The following is an 18797-nucleotide window of genomic DNA, read 5'->3' as shown; positions in this document are numbered from 1 at the left end:
AATTTTATTGATAAACAAATAGCAATGAGACAGTTTCAAATCAAATTGGTAGGACAGTTTCAATAATTCACACATTGCATACATTCTTCCTAGTGGTTAACTGCTGTACAAGATGCAGACATGATATCCTATTTACAAACACCATTAGAACAAATCACTCTATTCATTTGAATGGGGCCGGCAATAGTTCCCTTACACGCCACCTCTTCCAGTCTCCTCTAGGTCCACTTAGTCCCAGTCGGGGTGAAGTCAGGACCCCCGAGCAGCGGTGTTATAACAACGTTAGTGGTAAAATCAATGTCCTTTGCTCAGCGATTGCCTAGCACATCATTACTGGGTGTGTTGCATACCATATTTTATTTCAACAACTACTCTTCATGGTGGGCCTTCACATTGTGATTCCCATTTTGCAGGTGAGTAATTAAGACAAAGACTGACACAACCAACAACTGGGGAACCAGAATTTTAAACAAAATCACCTGATTCCAGATTTATACATTTACTTCTTCGACTTTTTCTATATTCTCTTTTAACCCTTAAGTCTAACCATCTTAAGTCTAACCAGATGGGAAACCTGGTTTATAGGAAATGGAATGACCCTGATAAAACAATTGAGTCAGACTGGAGAGATAGCTTGGCAGTCTAAGTGCCTGCCTGGAAAGCATAAGGATCTGGGTTCAATCCCTGGTACCACATGTTGTGCTGGCCCCCAAACCTTAGGCATGCCCTGCTGGTCACTAAAACCAGGCATGGTGGTAAGTGACTATAATCCCAGTGACAGGGAGGCTGAGACAGAAGGAGTACCATGCGTCTGAGCTGCTTAGAGACTCTTATAAATAAATAAATTAATTAATTAAAAAAAAACCTAAGTCATGTGTTGAGTCTGTCACCCATTCTGGCCAGTATTTGCTGAGCCTCAGTGCACCCCGTATAGGTGCTCGGAAATGAGCAGAACTGTTTTTTTATTCTAAGCACAGATTCATGAGGGTCAAAGGTGTGTGTGGGCTCTAAGCTAGCCTGGACACAGCCACCATGTGAGAGGAAAGGCTATGCTGTTCTTCCAAGGACGGGAGAGGAGCTTGAAAGCATGCTTGAAGAGCAAGGTGGAGGTTCAGTGCAGGAAGGAGCTGGCCCACTCTGACAGCATGCCATCATGTGCAGGACCAGCAGGGTAGACTCCAGCTCAGCAACCATCAGGGGTTGGCTGCCCCTCTTCTGTGAAGTAGCGCAGGAAGCAATGATGGACACCCAAGCCTAGGCCTTTTGGCAGAGCTTATCTGAGGCTCAGTGATAAGCATACAGCAGAATGAATGAGCATGAAGAGCTGCATAGGGTCTTCAGTGGTGGGTTTGCCTTAAGGGTGAGAGGCTTTGGCCTGGGGACGGTGAGGATGACAGACCTGCCCATGTCCTGACAGTGATGAAAAAATGCTGGATATTCCTTGTGCTTCAGTAGTCATCACAAGTCAGTTCCACATACAGTTTTTAAAATCTTCATTTCTCAGCACACAGAGAGCATATTCCTTTAAGTGCTTAATTCTCACATTGCACAGCCCGTGGAAACGCTGCCTGGGAATCAAACTCAGGCTTCCAGCCACCTTGGGCAAAGTTTTGTTCCTGAAACAAGGTCAGAGGAAGAAATAGCAATGATTTGAGCCTGGAGATTCAGGTTCCTAGAAAGTCCATCCAACTTTATCCTTCAAGCCACCTCATTTATAATAAAAGTGTCCCATAAATAGACTCAGAGCTAGGTCAGCCAGCTGCACAAGAGGCACGGTGATGCATACAAAGAGCACTGGAGGAGGAATCAGGAAGGCCACTGTCTTCACTCTGAATTCATTGGTAGTGGGTCCTTATGCAAGGCCCGCTCCCTCCAGGCACTTCCTTTCATGATGGGCCACCCATGTGAAGATTCAAAGTTCCAGGATGACTCAAGAGTGTAAGTTCATGTCACTGTGAGACCTCAGTTTGCTGCAGACAGAGGATGGCAGAACCAAGCAGAGAGCCCCTGGCATGCTTCTTATCCTCTGAGAAAGACAAGTCTGACCATTTTCCCTCTGTCCTTCTCTCCCTCCTTCCCTCCATCCTTCTCTTTCTTCCTCTCCAGTAAGGGTTTGTATGTGGTAAATGCGTCTGTCCATCTATCTGTCTCTGTCTCTCTCAATCTGTCTCCACTCCCCTCTCTATCAGGGACCACTGTACTCCCCCTGCTCCTCACAAGGAGCCCCTCCAGACCCAACCTGATACCCTAACAGCTTTCAGATGTGTCTCTGGAACAGTTCTACAATTACAGCTGAGACAGGCAGAAAGCGCATGGCCTTGTGACTTTTGACCCAGGCCTGTGAGTTTGACATCTTCCTCTTTCGCCTCCACCCCCACCCCAGGCAGGGTGGCCTGAGGCCTCCTCCAGTTTGGAGGCTTCCAGTCACATGTTCAGTTGCTGCTTCAATTTAGCATAGGAAACGCTCTATCCACCCCACACCATTATCTTTGCCCTTAAAAGCAGATGGAAAAGGAGGGCAAACAAGGACAGGCCATTCCAAGGCATGAGGATTATTGCTGGCCACTTACCTCCTCTGGAGAGGGTTTTTGTGCTCTCTCCTTAGTCTTGTAGAAACTACAGAACTCAGAGATTTGGAGCTACGAATGGGCACAGAGCCTCCTCCGGGCAGACGGAGGCTGCTCTAGAAAGAGTGCTACACTCTAGACTTCACCTGAGTCCACTACACAGCCACCACTCCCTTTCTGCAATCCTGGGCCATATCTACTCCTGCCAATACAGTGTTGAGCTGCTGGTGACAGCAGAGGGAGGTGGGGACTTGACCTGTCGCTACACTGGCTCTGAGACTATGGGCCACAGCCTACAACATCCACACCAGCCTCTGCTTATGACACTTTATACTAGTCACACTAGCTGCCTATTCCTCCAACATTCTGTGTCCCTTCACTCTTGAGGCTTTTGAACTTACTGACCTTCTTCTTGCCTAGAGTGTTCTAGGCCCACGTTTCCTTTCCACTGCTGGTTCTTTCCCTTTCTTCAGGAGTCAGCTCAATTTTCCCCCTCTTCAAAAAATCCTTCAGGCTGAGGTAAGAGGACCGCTTGAGTGTAGGAGCCTGAAATCATCTAGGACAAAGCATTGAGACTTCACCTTAAGCTACCCTCTTAAGGGAGGAAAAAAAAATAAACTTAAATTCAAAAATTAAATTACAAAAAAGTCACTTCTGAAATTTTAACATTCCTTTCACTGAGATTTAGGGCATAATTCACTGGTCTTTGAATATTGAGCTTGTTTAACAAATATAATTTTGCAAAAATAAAAATTTGGGACTTTTGAGATTAGGTCATACATTTTGAAGCTTCCAGCTTGGCATCTGGAAACATTTACTTCTTTAATTTAAAAGTTGTAGTCAAAAGACAGCCTAACCGGTATCTGGTCAACCAATAATTAACTGTATAACAAGTGATCATTAACTATCAGCTCTATGCTGCACAGGACTCTAAAACTTATTCTTCTTGTGTAACTCAAACATTATATATTCATTAATGATCAATGCCCTTCTTCTTCCTCCAGTACCATAAGTTATTTTCTGCTTCAATAACTTTGACTGCTTTGTTCATATAATTAAACTCATGCTATATTTGTTGAGAAGAAATCCTTCAGCAACTACCTTGGTTAAAGCACATGCATCTCCCACTGCCATAATTGTATTTTTTACATTATCTTATGACCCTTTTCATTCACTCCACCTGAGCCTATGCTACTGTGTTCATGACTTGTTCACTTTTTGGTTACAGTTAGGCCAGCAGGGATCATGACTTTCTTGCTCACATTTAGATGCTTAACACTAAAATAACTCAAGGCACATAGCCATCAATAAGTATTTATTGAATGAATGAAGGAAGGAAGGAAGGAGCATATAAACAATTATGTTCAGATAATATGATAGCATGGAGGCTTAATTCCTAGGCCTTCAGCATGGATTGAGTTCAAACCCCTCTTCTCTCTCTCAATAACTATGAGAACACAGAAAGATGTGGTTAATAATAGATCTCTGCCTTTTAGGCTTGTTAAATTGTAAATTAGGTAATTAAGTGTGAAGTACCCAGCAGGCATTTGATGCTCAATAAATGCTTTATAATTGCCATTCTGTAAAAAAATAATAATAATAAAAAATAATTTATTTTGCAGCTTCAGCATTCCTGAGTTTTTGACCAATACTCCTGCACTGTGATTTATAGTTCTCCTTCCAACTCCCAGGCCCTTCTGAGACATTTCAGCCCAATCAGCACTCTGTTTTCTTGCTGTGCTCTAGGTTCACTCTGTATGCTGTGGACACACGGGGGAGGCACTCAGAGCTCAGCACAGTGACCCTGAGGACAGCCTGTCCACTGGTAGATGACAACAAGGCTGAAGGTTGGTGACCCCTTTCTCACTTCCCAGGTTAAGGCTAAGGCAGGAGGAGGAACCTGGGACTACATAATCAAACTGTAGGGGAAAACATGGAGACTGACTAACTGTGCCTTTGCCAGTGGACAGATTTGCTCTTCTATAATTTGACCATGTTCTGACTAGGTAGGAATTGTACAGGGCCAGAGACCCTTAGCTTAAAACTTTCTTAGAGACCTATTACTTCCTTTTACTTAAATCTATGCTAGAACTTGCAAATAGGTGATTCCCAGAAGACCATTTGCTCTTTTTTTTTTGTCCCATAGCAGATATGATTAGCTGATCACAGCACACTGACCCATCCAGCCCAGTGACAGCCTTAAATCCTCAGCACAGAGCTACTGTGAGTGAGTGTCAGCCATAGTTTGCATTGCAAGATTAAGTCTTCTTGCTGCCCCCTCCCACCCGAGGCACTTGTAAACACTAATGGGAAAAACACCTGAAAAAATGCAATCAACCAGGCAGATCCACTGTATATTAAGGCAATAGGTAGACACAGTTTCTATATCTAGATTGACAGAATGTAGTAATATTGATAAGCCCTAGTGGGCTACTTTAAATTGAGCAAGTACCTCCTAGGAACAGCCATGCAGCAAGATAGTGAAAACAAGTCTGTCCTGTTCAATATTTCACCATCTGGGTGGAGAGACAGCCATGTCTGCAAAGGGTTCAATCAGAAGCTGAGAAACAGTTGTTTTATATGATGCCGGACAAGAAGAGACAGAGCTTGATTGACCCTGAGAAAGGAGGGAATTTGTGATATTTTCTTATTGTAATTATGATTATTTTAAAGTAATACATTCACATGGTTAAAACTAAAAACAAAGAGCCAGGTGGAAACTAGTTCAAAATAAGAGCATCTCCCATCATGATCCTAATTCTGCTGGATTCACCTATGAGCAATCATCATTAGCGATGATCTGTGGACATATATAGATGTTTATCAGAGCCTTCAAGGCTGAAAGAGCGTGCCTTCTACTTGAGATGAATTTAAAGCACACTGATTAGTACGAGTGGCTGGAGGAGTAGAAATGGCCCTGAATGACAAGCAGAAAAGCCTGGGTTTTCTTTAAAAGGTTTTTGAGCAGGGACCAGCCAGAACTGACTATGGAAACGTGTTAGAAATACTTTCGCAAAGCTGAAGGAGGATGCAGAGATGAGCCACATCAGTGAATTTAAACCTGTGCTTTCATTTGCAGTTTCCTATTACACCATGGGCGCAATAAAGTCAATAGTGAAAGCTGTGACTGAGTGTTTTTATACCGCACCCTGTACTGAATGCTTTGCAGTCGGTCTAATTGAATTGTCCAAAGCACCTCCAGAGTACACTGTGTTGAACACAGCTAGTAGATTAGAAAACTGCACAGCACAAGCCAATGACAAATGCAGGAAGTAGTCAAGATTTGTCTATTCCCATAGTGCCATGCAGGTGCACTCCCAGAAAAGCAGGCTTTCCTCGGAACAAGTCAGGCTTTGGTCTTTCTTTTCCCTAACTGCTCAGTGATCTGTTCCTGTACTTCTTTCCTCTCAGAGATAGCCGATAAGATATACAACCTGTACAATGGGTACACGAGTGGCAAGGAGCAGCAGACGGCCTACAACACACTGATGGAAGTCTCGGCCTCCATGCTGTTCCGAGTTCAGCACCACTACAACTCTCATTATGAGAAGTTCGGCGACTTTGTCTGGCGGAGTGAGGACGAGCTGGGGCCCAGGTACGGGCTGAGGGCTGTGAGCTATGGGGCAGAGCCTTCCGGCTTCCAGTGGATTTTAGTGGATCTTTCCCTCATCAGCTAATGATAGTCTTTGTTGAATAAGAGTGGTGATCAGCAGAGTAGTCAGGTCTGAACTTGGGAAATAGATTGAACTTCTTACCGGAAATATATTTGAATAGAAAACATTCTACCATTTCATGGAAAGAAAACCAGCACCACCTGCCCACAATAGAAAAATTAAACCTAGTCATTGGTAGCAACTAAAGCCAGTACAGCAGAAAAGCAACAAAAGAAGATGAAGGAGACAAATATGTTCAACCCTAGCAGAACCTGAGGGGTCCCTATAATAGGAAAACTAGCAAGAGAAATGCAGATAAAGCCCCAAACAAGGTATTTTTTTGAAAGTAATCAGAAGGAGGGGAAGAGAATGAAGGAGATAACCTAATCATGTTTGCAAATTTGATTAATTGTCTGTTTTTTAAAATATTGGGTAAAATTTGCAGTTACCTTGAGTATCACCTCAAACCCTTTCCTCTACCCCAGAGTGACTCCTACATTTCAGTAAGCTCTGTGTTTAGAGGAACTCAAGAATTTCCGTGTAGCATCTGACCGCAGGAGTGGGAAGAGATAAGAAAGAAGAGGTCATCAGGGGCCAAATCCTGGATGCCCTTTAAGTAGGGTTAAGGAGTTTGGATTATCTCCCAAGGGTTGGCTTTTCAAATGTTTTTCCAGGGAGGTGGGGCCAGCGCAGGGGTAAGTGATATTATCAGATCTTTGAGATAGAAAGGTCCCTCTGACCCTCTGACCGCACTTGGAAGCAAGGACTAGAGGAGCTGAGGCAAGAGGGAGGCAGTGAAGCCCTGGATGCTGCTGTGATAATTCCAGGGATGCAGTGTAATCATCTGAGCCGGAGTAACTTTAGTGGTGCTGGAGGGAACTGCATGGCTTCCTGGAGTGGCGGATGGCACTGTGTGCTTGAACCACTTCTGAATGCAGCTGTATGATACTCATCCTATATTTTGCATGGTGGGAAGTGATGTCCGGTGGGATTACATGCACTGCTCTGAGATGCTCAGTTTGATGCAGAAGTGGGTTCTGCCTTGAACTCTCACCCTGGACTCTCCTGTAACACTTGGAATGACCTTCGAAAAATCTGAGGCCCTCAAGGGATGAGTTGAGATGAAATGAGAGCTTAGTCAAACAATAAAAGGGAGCTCCCTGGGTGAGGCCTTATCAGTCCTGTTGGGTCCTGGACTTTAGCTCCCTTTCACATGAAAGGAATGTTCTTTAAGATAAAAGCTAAAAGAAGTGGACTGGCAGGCAGAAGCACAGAGCCCAGATGAAGGATGTGATGTTAGTCATCTTCGCTTCTGTCTTGCTCATGAACCGAGAAAGGCTCTGCACTTTATTGGGCTTTCCCACAAGGTTCAGGGAGCTTGCGTGCGCCTTAAATACAAGCACCATTCCTGATGTTGTCTTTACAACCCGCTAGCATCCTTTATGATCCTCCCAGACATAAATCCTTGAGAAATGCCTCCTGTCTCCCCAAAGAGGCAGAGCAACCCACCCGGTAGTGGATTGTGATAACCTACTAACCTCCTCTAAGCCAGCACCCAGCCACTGTACACCAGCCCTGATGCATGTCACCCACGTTTCTCCCTTCCTTGTCTTTCTAGGCTTCGCAAAGGAATCTGTGATTGCCCCAACATCTCACATTGTCATGTCAACAAGAATCAAAAAAGTAGCATCCTACTCTGTCTAGCTATATGCTGGCCCTAAGTCTTGGCCTTAAGCCTTGTCTATAAAATCTGGATGAAGTCAGGCAAATGATTATGTTGTATCAGTAGAATTATTTTTTCCTAAGTGTATCTTAACATTGAACTTGAAGTCTTAGATACAATGCTACCTTGTCAGAGAATTCTCTAAATTATCTACCCACTTGATCATTATGCCCGCATGTTTTAAATCACTGCATTGAACTCGTTGGTTTTAGTGGCTATTGCTCATGGGTGTGTGTATGGATCGCCCCTCCTCCCACTGCAGTGTGAGTTGTGCATGACTAGTGATCCATTGTCTTCTAGTCATTTTTAGTACATGTTTGTAGTACACAGTGATTATATTAATTACAGGGAGTTGGAACATGCACATAACTCAGTTTTATTCTTTTTTTAATCCCTTACGATTTGACTCTAAAATAATAAAAAAAAATTCTAACTTTTAAAGTTCCATTAAAAAAACCCTAAAATAAAATTCCATTTTGCACCACTGGTTACAGTTGTAATAGAACATAGCAAGGGTCAAATCAGGGTGACTTTTGTAAGTTGTATTAAGGAGTTTGTTCTATGTCTTTCCTAGATGCCATGCAAAAGGTTTTTTTTTTTTTTTTTTTTTTCCAAAAGGAGGACTGTGAGTAAATTTGTTCTGCTCCTGAAGGCTTAGCAAGTGTGCAGCATAGGAAAGTGTAAAGAAGAGAGAGCAAGATATTTCTGGGGGGTAGATATACCCCAGCTTTTTCACTAACTTATTGTGGACAAATTCCACTCTCATTCTGGACTCATGTGTCACATAAAAGAGCTTAATTCTAAAGTCCCTTCCAGCTGGGAAACCAAGGAATCAGGAAACCTGAAGATCACAGAGACCAGAGAGCAGGCACACTATGCGTGTCATATTACCTTCAGCTCCCACATAGTCTTGTTTCTCAGGGACTAGGTTGAGGAGGGATTTTCCAGGAGCAAACTGCAGGCTGATATTACTTTACTAGGATGCTCTTAGCCTATGTAAGGACCCAACTACAAAACGTTTGCAACTCCTCCCTGGATCTGTGGCTACATATCTCCATATAACTGAGTCACAAAAGGTGTATCTTACTTCTGTCTCATAAACCTATGAGGCCAGTGTTCCCCAGAGACTGATTTTCATGACTACTATTGGTTACTGCAAACAGCTGCTCAAAGAAGACCTGCTGACACCCAGCTGTCACAGCCATAAGGTTCCTATTAGGAGATTTGAAAAACTGAGCTCATAGGTGGCCAAGGACCAGAATTTGCTCAGGGAAGAACATCATTGGACACTTGGGCTTCTGTAAACTTTCAGTTGTGTTTGATTTAATTGATAGAAAGAAGAGAGCAAGTGCCTGAAGAGATTGTGTTTGAGTGATGTTAATCAATCCCCAATAGGAAAGATATATTTGTGCTGTCAGTCCCTTTTGTTTCCATGGCAGACAATGCTAAAAGAGCCTAGAAATGATCAGAGACTTGGTTCAACCTGAGATCTTTCTCAGCATAGTGAGACAAGGCACCTTTCCTCTTTGAAATCAGCACACCCATTGCTGCATGCTTAGTGAAAGTAAGCAAACCTACAATGTCACGGGACCTTTTTTTCCCTGATTGTACTGGCTTCTTCCTTGAATTAAGTCTCTTGATATCTTCGATTAACTTCCTTGGTATTTCCTCTGAATGTGTTTCCTCACTGCTCAGTGATCATCTTGAAATTCCTCAGCTCCAAGAGGAGCAATTTTGGGTTAGTCATTTGTGCTATCCGTAAGGAAATGAATTATTGAACAGTTCTCATGTCTTATTATGGGGGAATGAGGAGGAAAGGAAACATTCTCACCAGGCACTTCAGGTACCACATTTCAAACCTGATCTCGAGGACATAATCACAGATCGTACCTGAGTTTCTGATGTTGTAGTTTTTGGGGAAGGATGATCTGAGACTAAAATTTTAATGTAGATTTAATCTGAAAGTCATTCTGATTAACTGGGAAACCATAAAGCCATGATAGCATTATACAAATTTATCACACTAACTTTAAAATGTGTGTATAGGTATGTTTTCAGAGAGGTGTTCCAAAATAATTCATTTTATCTTAATGCAAAATTTTATTATTTTTCTTTATAATTTTTAAAATAATACAAAACTAGAAAAAAGCATCAGAATTGATACAAAATTTCCTTCAAAGTAATAGAAATTTAACAATGGTTGCTATACTGTGTGATGTTACAGATGAATTTGTATAAGCCTTTTGCCTACTTGCATAATTATTTTCCCAGTTCTGCATGATGATATTGTGCCATTTCATTCCCTTTATTAACCCCAGCTAGACAGTTACTGTTGCTCAAAAGTTTAAGACTAAGAGTTTCCTCAGGTCAAGTGAATTCATACTTAATAATCCTTTATCTTACACAGTTAAAAGGCAGACACCAAAACAGCCATATAATGTTAAAAATAAAATAGCTGGAAAATATCAGTTGTGTGCCTATTGTGGTTCCCACCATTTACATTTCATTTCAACTTTTGCATAATAGATTTTGAAGACTGAGCAACAGATGAGATTCCATAAATCATGCAAGGTTCTACAGGTAATGGGAGTCAGAGCCTACATTCAAAATGTTGTTTTCTGATGTCAAACCAGTATTCTTTTCTGTGTAATATGTTACACCACAAGACACATACATAACAAAAAGACACTATGCTATAGGTCTTGGTAGAAAACTAAAATGCTTCGGCAACCTAGGGGAGAAGGTGACATGTTTTGGGGGAAGGTCTGGAAGACGCCCCAAGTATGGAATTTCAGCATGACTTTTCAAATGGTGAGTAGAACCTCAGTGAATATTGTCCTTCCACCTCAGGAGCTCGGCGCTTTGACAACTGTGTCACATCAGCCTCTTGGTTAGTTGCACATTCAGTGCAAGTCGGATGGCATTTTCACCATAAACCAAAGCCCGCATTCCAAGCAGATCAATATACCACACCAACAAACAGCTACTCTAACTTACCAGCAGAGTCCTTTCTAAAACATAGCTGATCATCTCCAGGGACAGGGACCCTGCTACCCTATTAAACAACATAGATTTGGGCTTTCATTAGTATTATGTTGAGCCCAATTTTCCTTTCATTAATTTTGGAGGGGCTTCATCGATAACACTTGAGTGCCATGCAGCAGAGATCTGAGATACTGTTCTAGCATTTTGTCACAGGAATGGTCACAACTCACTTTAACAGCCTGTAGACTGAGAATAGAGTATATGATCAAGATTTTCAGTGTAGGTTGAATTTCATTTCCCAGGCAAGTGCTTTCCAATGAATGCCTGGGTACTGCTTAAGGCTCAGAGGGAGTCACCTCATCATTATCCTCTCTGGCCCTCAGTTGTTTTGCTCTAGTTGATAGAACATAATCATGCATCTAGATCTCATCTTCCTTTCTATTCATGTTTTCAGTCCAGCAGAATTGTTTCCAGGGCACCCTTCAGCATGTCTACCTCCCTACTATTTGCCTCCATCCTTCTTACCAAAAGTGACCAAGATTCTCTAGAAGTGGCCTTCTTAGGGCCACATGAATGAGGCCATTCCTTTCTTTAATCTTCCCTTTCTGCTTCAGGAAGTTGTGTTGCAAATTTTTGCAACTGTGTCATGCCCTTGCCTCTCATTAATACATAGTCAAGTAACCCTGTGATGTTTAAGCTTAACTTTTCCTCCACCTCAAGTCTCCTTTAGAAATTAAGTCTCTGTCTGATATCTGTGTCAACAGCTGAAAGGTTAAGTGTTCTGGTAATAGAACGGTTGGGCAAAGATTCTGCTATTCCCAGAGAAGTGGAAATACTCCTTCACAAGCCATCCCTCTCATTCATTCCTGTTAATACATGATAAATTTATGTGTGATGTCCCTTTTACACCTCTTGCTTTCCACTGAGGAAGATTTTATGTCTGGTATTTGAAAAAAAGTGGTCACCCTGACCTATGTTTTCCCCTCCAGAGAAAGCATGCCTAGCTTTTGCTTTATGGGTCTTACTTACTTTTCTTTCATTGCTGGGACAAATACCCGACACTCAAGCTTAGGGAAGGAAAAGGTTTAAGTAGCTCATAGTTACTGGAAGTTCCATAGTTTAAAGCAGCCTAAATTACATAGCAAGACCTCAAGACACTGCCATCCCATGCTACAGGGTCTGGAAGAGAGGCTGGGGCACCACTGTGTCCAGGATGATCTCCTCCATACCTCCAAGAGCGGCCACTAGGCCTGGGTGTGGGGAGGCACATGCTGTCAGTTTAATGGTTTGTGCCTCTGTGACCCCGCCCCTCAAGCCCTGCCCTGGTCCTCTGGCCACACCCCTAAGCCACACTCTGCTCCTCCAGCTGTGTCTGCCCCATAACTTATGTGAGACTTTGGGGGAACAACTAGACACAAACCATAACAGGGTCTCTACTGTCTACAATGTATTACCCAGCACTCTCCTTTGGTCTCCCTTACACCACCTTCTTCTTTCCAGCTGTCCGTCCTCCAGTCCTCTCTGTGGCTTTGCCTCCTGCATTCTCCTGACTTTACTGTCTTTGTAAGCACTGGCTTAGTACCTTCTCAATACTACATTTTGTGCTTCATGCCTATGTTAGTCTTTTCATTCAGCTCAATAACTGCCCTACAAAGTAAGTATCTCCATTCTCATTTCACAAGTAAAGAGACAGAGGATCAGGGAGGTCAAGCAACTTGCCCTTATGGGCACTGAAGTCCATGTCCTTCCTAATATCAATGCTACTTTGAATCATGACTAGTGTTCACTTAAAGCTAAGAACATTACCCACAGTATCTTGCCAGTAATACTTATTTACCCTCTACTGCTGTGGTACCATTGTAGAGTTAGTGTCATTGAAGAACTTGCTTGTTATCTACATAGTTGTTACATTAGGATCAGGACTTGAATTAGGGTCTTCAGAAGTGAAACTCCTCTTGGCTCTACCAGTGATGGTGAACCTCTTAGAGCTTTCAGTTAGACCAACATAGCCAACTGTGGCATGTGGGCAACAGCTTCACCACCTGTGCTCTGTGCAGTCAGGAAACTAGTTCTACATCCATCAGTATTAACTTATGACACTTAATTAAGACAAATCGTTCTGTCACTCCAAGCCTCAGTTGTTCCATCTGTACAAAGGAATGTTTGTCCAGCTGAATCCCGAGATTCTCCCCGAGGAAAAGACTGTTCCTTTGGAAGCAAGGCAGGTGAACACATTGGAAGAATTGTGCTTTCCCACCTTATTTTGTATCTATTTTATTTATTTTTGCGACTGCCTGAATCAGCCTCTAGTTGGCCTTTGTTGCCCAAAGAATAAAATACAAATTCTTCAGCATGGCCTAGAAGAGTCCAAAAGGTCTGATCTTTTCTCAGCTCACTGGCCTCCCGCTCATTATTTGTAAGCAGGCATTTTAAATGACTGGGGGTTTACACTATCTTGGGTCTGTCTGGGATGGTCTTTTTCCTCTGTCTCACAGGTATTATTTGATTACCAAAAACCTGGCTCAGCTGTGACATCCTTTGGGGAGCCTTGACCAACTGCCCATCTGTTCTCCCACAGTCCCTTCTGTCTTTCCAATTCAGCACCTTTCCCTTGAATTGGAGACCAGTAATGTCTCTGACTTGCTTGTGCCAAAGCGGGATGAAGGAATTCAGACACAAACCAATCTTAGGTATGCCCACTGCCTCAAATACAAAGAATACCTAATAACATAAGGTTGATAGTGGTAGTGGGAGGGTTCATTGTGGTGATGCCTGTTTCTTCCTTTTAATTGGGTACCGTGTAAGCTTTTCTACGATTTCTATATGTTAATTTTGAAGAGGTTTACATCTTAACTTGCTTAGCCCCCATTTAACTCTGTGAAATGAGACATATGATATTCCTTTTTCATGGATTATGAACAGAAGTAGAGAACTTTGCCAGTACATAGACAAAATCAAGCACATAATGTCAAGTACAAGGAGGGTAATGGACACCTGGATGTCTCCTCTCTCTGGTTTCTTGCAGACAGATTTGCCTTTCTCCTATTCAATTCTCAAAGCAGCCAAAAATAATTCTAAAAATCCAGCTCCACACTTGTTATTTTGGGGGCCAGGGAGATAGCTCATTAGAATAAATGCTTGCTTGGCAAGCACAAGGGCCTGAGTTCAATCCCTGATTCAAAAAAAAACCACAACTTGTTACTTTGCTTCTTTAAGTCCTTTCAGTTACTCCCCTATGTACTCATCCTTGAACCAATACTTCTACTTTTATTTATCTATTTTTCATCATTATTATTTTACTTATTATTTAGCTATGTTATTTATTAAGGGCTTATTATGGAGGCCATATATATAGTGTTTTAGGGAAGGATCTACAGGGTATTCAGGGTCTCACTACTAGATCCGACTCATAGTGATCCATCTGTTTACAGCATCCCAAGAGCTGGGATTACAGGTGTGTGCCACCACGCCCAGTCTCAATTGCCTTCTCAGCATGCCCCAGGGGTGGAGCTGTCAGGGCAGGCCCAGGGATTGAACCACCAGCCCCTGCTCCTGCTTACAGGCACTTTAATCCACTGAGCTATTTGGCTGGCCCTCCTTCTTTTAGTTTTGAGAGGATACTTTGTATTATATATAGCTACCAACCTCATTTATAGGAAAACATAGTACAGCAGATGCTCACTGTCATGTATGTAGAAAGTGGCTGGCCAGGGACGTAAGTCTGAGCAGTCAATGCCCAAGGGCTCCTGTGTGCTCCATAATCTCATGCTCTGGAGACCGAGCTAGGATCTTGGTGATGTGCCAACTGCATCCTCTGTTTTCCACTGTATTCCAACCACAGATTCTCAGAAACTCAATGGTGTCACTTAATTCTGTGGCCAGTGACATCGCCTCTGCATTTGACATCCTCTTTGCCTAACTGGTGATCATTTGCAGGACCCGACACAAGTTCTCTTTCCAATATGAAGCTATCTTGGATACGCCCAATTGTATTAGGCACCTTCTTCTGTCTTTGTACAGGTTCTGTTACTATTTTATCAGCTTTCTCTGTTGTCTCCTGTACTGCAACTGTGTGTCTTTCCCACTGAATCCTAACTGAAAAGAAGATTGTGCTCAGTTTGGGGCTTCATTACCTTACCTCCTTTGACTACAGAATAACCCCATTTTCAAAGAAAGAGGCGAATTTAGTGATGTCTAATAAATTTCCTAAGGATACAGAGCAATTAAAGAACAGAGCAAGAATGCAAAGAGGAATGAGATATAAGCCCCTCAAACTCCTCTTAGGGGTGCATTTTCCCTAGATGGGGGAGGCCTGTGAGTAGAGTACAATTATGAAGTGATGGATTCCTGGCAACTCAGGAACTATTCCACCCAAGTGGTGAACTATACAAAGAGGGCTTTCTGAAAGGCACCTCATAAATTGTGCCCACAAAACATAACACATAAGCCTGGTGCTTTCTTCAGCCACCGTGCAGGTGCCTAACACAGGCTCCCATTTGTGGGGTCTTTTGTCATAAAATACCTTTCCTGGTTGAGTCTGAGAAGGGCATGGAGAGGACAACGTAAGAGGAGGTCTCTGGCTTAGTTTCACGGGATTCCTAGCTGTCTCGAAGAAGCTGGATGTAGACAAAGGTGAGAGACCCGTGACAATGAGGCTGGCTTGTCATGTGACCTGGAAAAATGTCATTTTTTCCTCTCCTTCTCTCTCTCTAGGCCTAATTCTCCACATTTTTAATGAGGCTAGGTCAGATTAGGTCAGTGTTTCTCAGTGGGGGGTGATTTTGCTCCCTCTTCCAATAATTGGAGCTGATTTTATTGTTCGCACAAGCATGCTGTTGTCATATCCAGGGCTAAGGCCCCAGTATGCTGCTAAACAGCAGCACAATTCCACCTAAGCCAAGAATTACTGATACCATTGATGGGAAACCTTAGTGGTAGTTCTTCATAGCTTTCAGACCTCTCATAGGTTCCCTCTCTGTTGCTTGATAAAAGGTTCTAAATAAATCCCTAATTATGATCACTAGAATATAGAACAGACCTTGCTAAGATTACTGTTCATTTATTCTGGATCCTTAGCATCATTATAATAATCATTATATTCACAGTTATCCTTTATTGGAAGCTTGTTCAGTGTCAACCACTGGGTGTTTCTCACATATAATCTCACACAACCAACCTGTGAGGATGAGACTGTGGTCACTATTTTAGCAAGGGGGAAAAATGGGACACAGGAAGGTTCTAATTTGGGGACATTTATTTTTAGGCTTTAATGAAAGTGAAGCATACAGGGCAAGTTTTCTAGATTTCATGACTGGTAGCAAGGTATGAAAGAGTAAGAGAGCAAACAGTTAGGAGAGGATGTTGTGGGGGTTTAGGCCCCAAATCCAGTGCCCAACTCCAGGCATGAACTTGATATTAAGCATCAGTCAAAGAGGATAATTTCTCCAAATCTTACTTGGGCTCCTCACCTGTTAAATAAGAGTGAAGAACAGTACATATTTAGGACTGATGCGAAGGTTAAATACAAATTTTAATATGTATATGAAGTGCAAAATCAATGCCTGCCTGATAGTAAGCATCAACCTTTAGTGCTTGTTTTATTTATTTATTTATTTATTTATTTATTTATTTATTTCAGAATAAGGGATTGAACTCAGGCCTTGCGCTTGCCAGGGAAGCTCTTATTCTACTGAGCCATCTCCCTGGCCCCTAGTGGTTGTTATTATGATTATTATTTTTTTTTTTTTTAAGTTGCTATAATTTTTGTTTGAGGGCCGGTGTGGTAGCTCAGCGGTCAAAGCGCCTGCTTTGGTAAGATGAGGGACCAGGATTCAATTTCCGATCCCGCATGCGTGCTGACCCTGCTCCCAGCATGCGCAGAGCGGGTGACAGAGTCTGGGCATGGTGGTGCACATCTGTATTTCCCCCCAGAAAAGCTGAAAACAGTAGGATCACCACTAGTCTGATCTGCATAGTGAGACCCTGTAGCACATACACAAATGAAAAAAAAACCAAAAACCAAAAACCAAAAAACAAAAAACAACCGTTCTATTTGATCAGAACCCCAAGGCTAGTGATCTTCTAACTCCCAGGGATATCATATAAATGAAGATTAAATCAAAGCATATCCCTCTGTTAGTTTTACACTTGCACAGTAGAAAATGATAGGTCTCAAGGTAATTTTTCAATAGGTATTTAAAACACCACACACTTAAGCTAGGAATGGATATAAAGTCGTTGTGACAGATATCTATTGACCTTTATTCACCACCCCAAAAGCCTAACTCTTAATCTGGACTTTTTCCTTGAACTCTGCTGCCTCTTGTACCTTTCAGGAAGGCCCACCTGATCCTGCGGCGGCTGGAGAGGGTAAGCAGCCACTGCTCCAGCCTCCTGCGGAGCGCCTACATCCAGAGCCGTGTGGACACCGTGCCCTACCTGTTCTGCCGCAGCGAGGAGGTCCGGCCTGCAGGCATGGTGTGGTACAGCATCCTCAAGGATACCAAAATCACATGTGAGGAGAAGATGGTGTCCATGCCCCGAAACACGTATGGGGAGTCCAAGGGACGGTGAGGGAGGCTGCTGCCCTCCATGAGCACAGAGACTCTCCTAGGAGGAGCAGTACTCTCATGGATCCTGGGACCTTGGGGGGGCTGGGGAGAGCTGAGGAGGAGCCTAGCAGATGACGTGACCAGCAAGGCCAAAGCAAACTATTTCTTCTGTGGATAGTGGACAGAGAACTTTTTAACCAATGGAATTACTCATTTTGTCTTTTATTTTTTCTAAAATATTATTTGACTCTATCAGCCATCTCTCCTTTTTAAACCTTTCTTATGGATGACAGTCAATGGGGAGGCAAAAGCTTTCAGGTGAAGACCAAACAGCCTTTCCTCGTCTTCCTCCCTCTGCCACACTCAGCTTCCTTCCTCCCGTTGGTCCTGGAGGAGACCTGTGGAGTGACAGTTCAACCTCTTTAGCACCATGAAGGAAGCTACAAGGATTGTTGCAATGAGGAAACTTGGGTTTTTGAGGAATCTCTTTCTCTCTCTCATTATTAAGTTTGCAGGTCTTCTGCTTCTTTCTGCTACCTGTGGGTGTACCCGAAGTCCCTGCAGGACTTTCTGTGCATTAAAAATTCCTATTGTCTCTCTTTCTGCTTTAGTAGTGTTTCTTACCACTGAAGTGTGTTTGTTTATTCACTGAACAGATAGTGAATAGATACTATGAGTCAGACACAGGAATGCCACTAAAGACAGTGAAATCTCCACCTTCAGAGAACTTAGAATTTAATAGTTATTACACAGAAACAGTCCTGGTGGTTTCAGGCTATGCTGAGGGAATAATGCAGGTTCTATGAACTTACTCAACCTGAGCTACACTGGATGGTATTCTGAAATACTTCCTTGAAAAAAAATGATGAATTAACTCAGAGAGTGGGGAGGGATAAGCCCAACACATGTGAGTATGGTATTTTCTTTAGCCAAAGCAAAAGCTATGAGCAGAAGCACAGAGAACATAAATCATTCAAAAGTTGAAAGCACTTTCATTCAGTATAGGAACTGTGGCCATTAGTCCTGTTATGTCAGTTTTATTGGCTTAAGACACATCTAAGAGATGAGCAAAGCATGATCCAAGAAGTCTGAGGATGGGTCACTGAGGTAAGAACTTGGCTGATTCCTCTCTAGCAGTCTTTCCTGGTCACCATGAACTAAGTAGCTTTACTCAAGTATGCCCTTTCACAGTGGTGCCTCTACCTTGAAGCCAGCCAATCAGGAAGGGAAGCATGAGAAAATTCAATCTCCTGAGTGTTGGGTATTGAGCCTCAGTGATGAGAAATCCGAGTAATACAGAAAATAGGTATGCGAGAAG

At 42.7% G+C, this 18797-nt stretch overlaps 1 protein-coding gene across 5 annotated transcripts in view; it reads left to right on the top strand.

Annotated features, from left to right (window-relative positions):
- Positions 1 to 18081, top strand: part of Astn2 (astrotactin 2) — a 1030147-nt gene extending 1012066 nt beyond the window's left edge. For all 5 annotated transcript variants that reach the window (XM_023701575.1, XM_012516970.2, XM_023701577.1 and 2 more), the window contains 3 exons: positions 4314 to 4414; positions 5979 to 6162; positions 17264 to 18081. In XM_023701575.1, the coding sequence (XP_023557343.1) occupies positions 4314 to 4414; positions 5979 to 6162; positions 17264 to 17501 (523 nt within the window). In that variant the 3' untranslated portion in view covers positions 17502 to 18081. The remainder of the gene's footprint in view (positions 1 to 4313; positions 4415 to 5978; positions 6163 to 17263) is intronic.
- The last annotated feature ends 716 nt before the right edge of the window (positions 18082 to 18797 follow it).

The sequence above is a fragment of the Octodon degus genome, unplaced genomic scaffold, assembly GCF_000260255.1.
Source record: "Octodon degus isolate 3935 unplaced genomic scaffold, OctDeg1.0 scaffold00137, whole genome shotgun sequence".
In the NCBI taxonomy this organism is placed as follows: domain Eukaryota; kingdom Metazoa; phylum Chordata; class Mammalia; order Rodentia; family Octodontidae; genus Octodon; species Octodon degus.
Note: the sequence above shows the minus strand (reverse complement) of the source record. Positions and strands in the feature narration are given on the sequence as shown.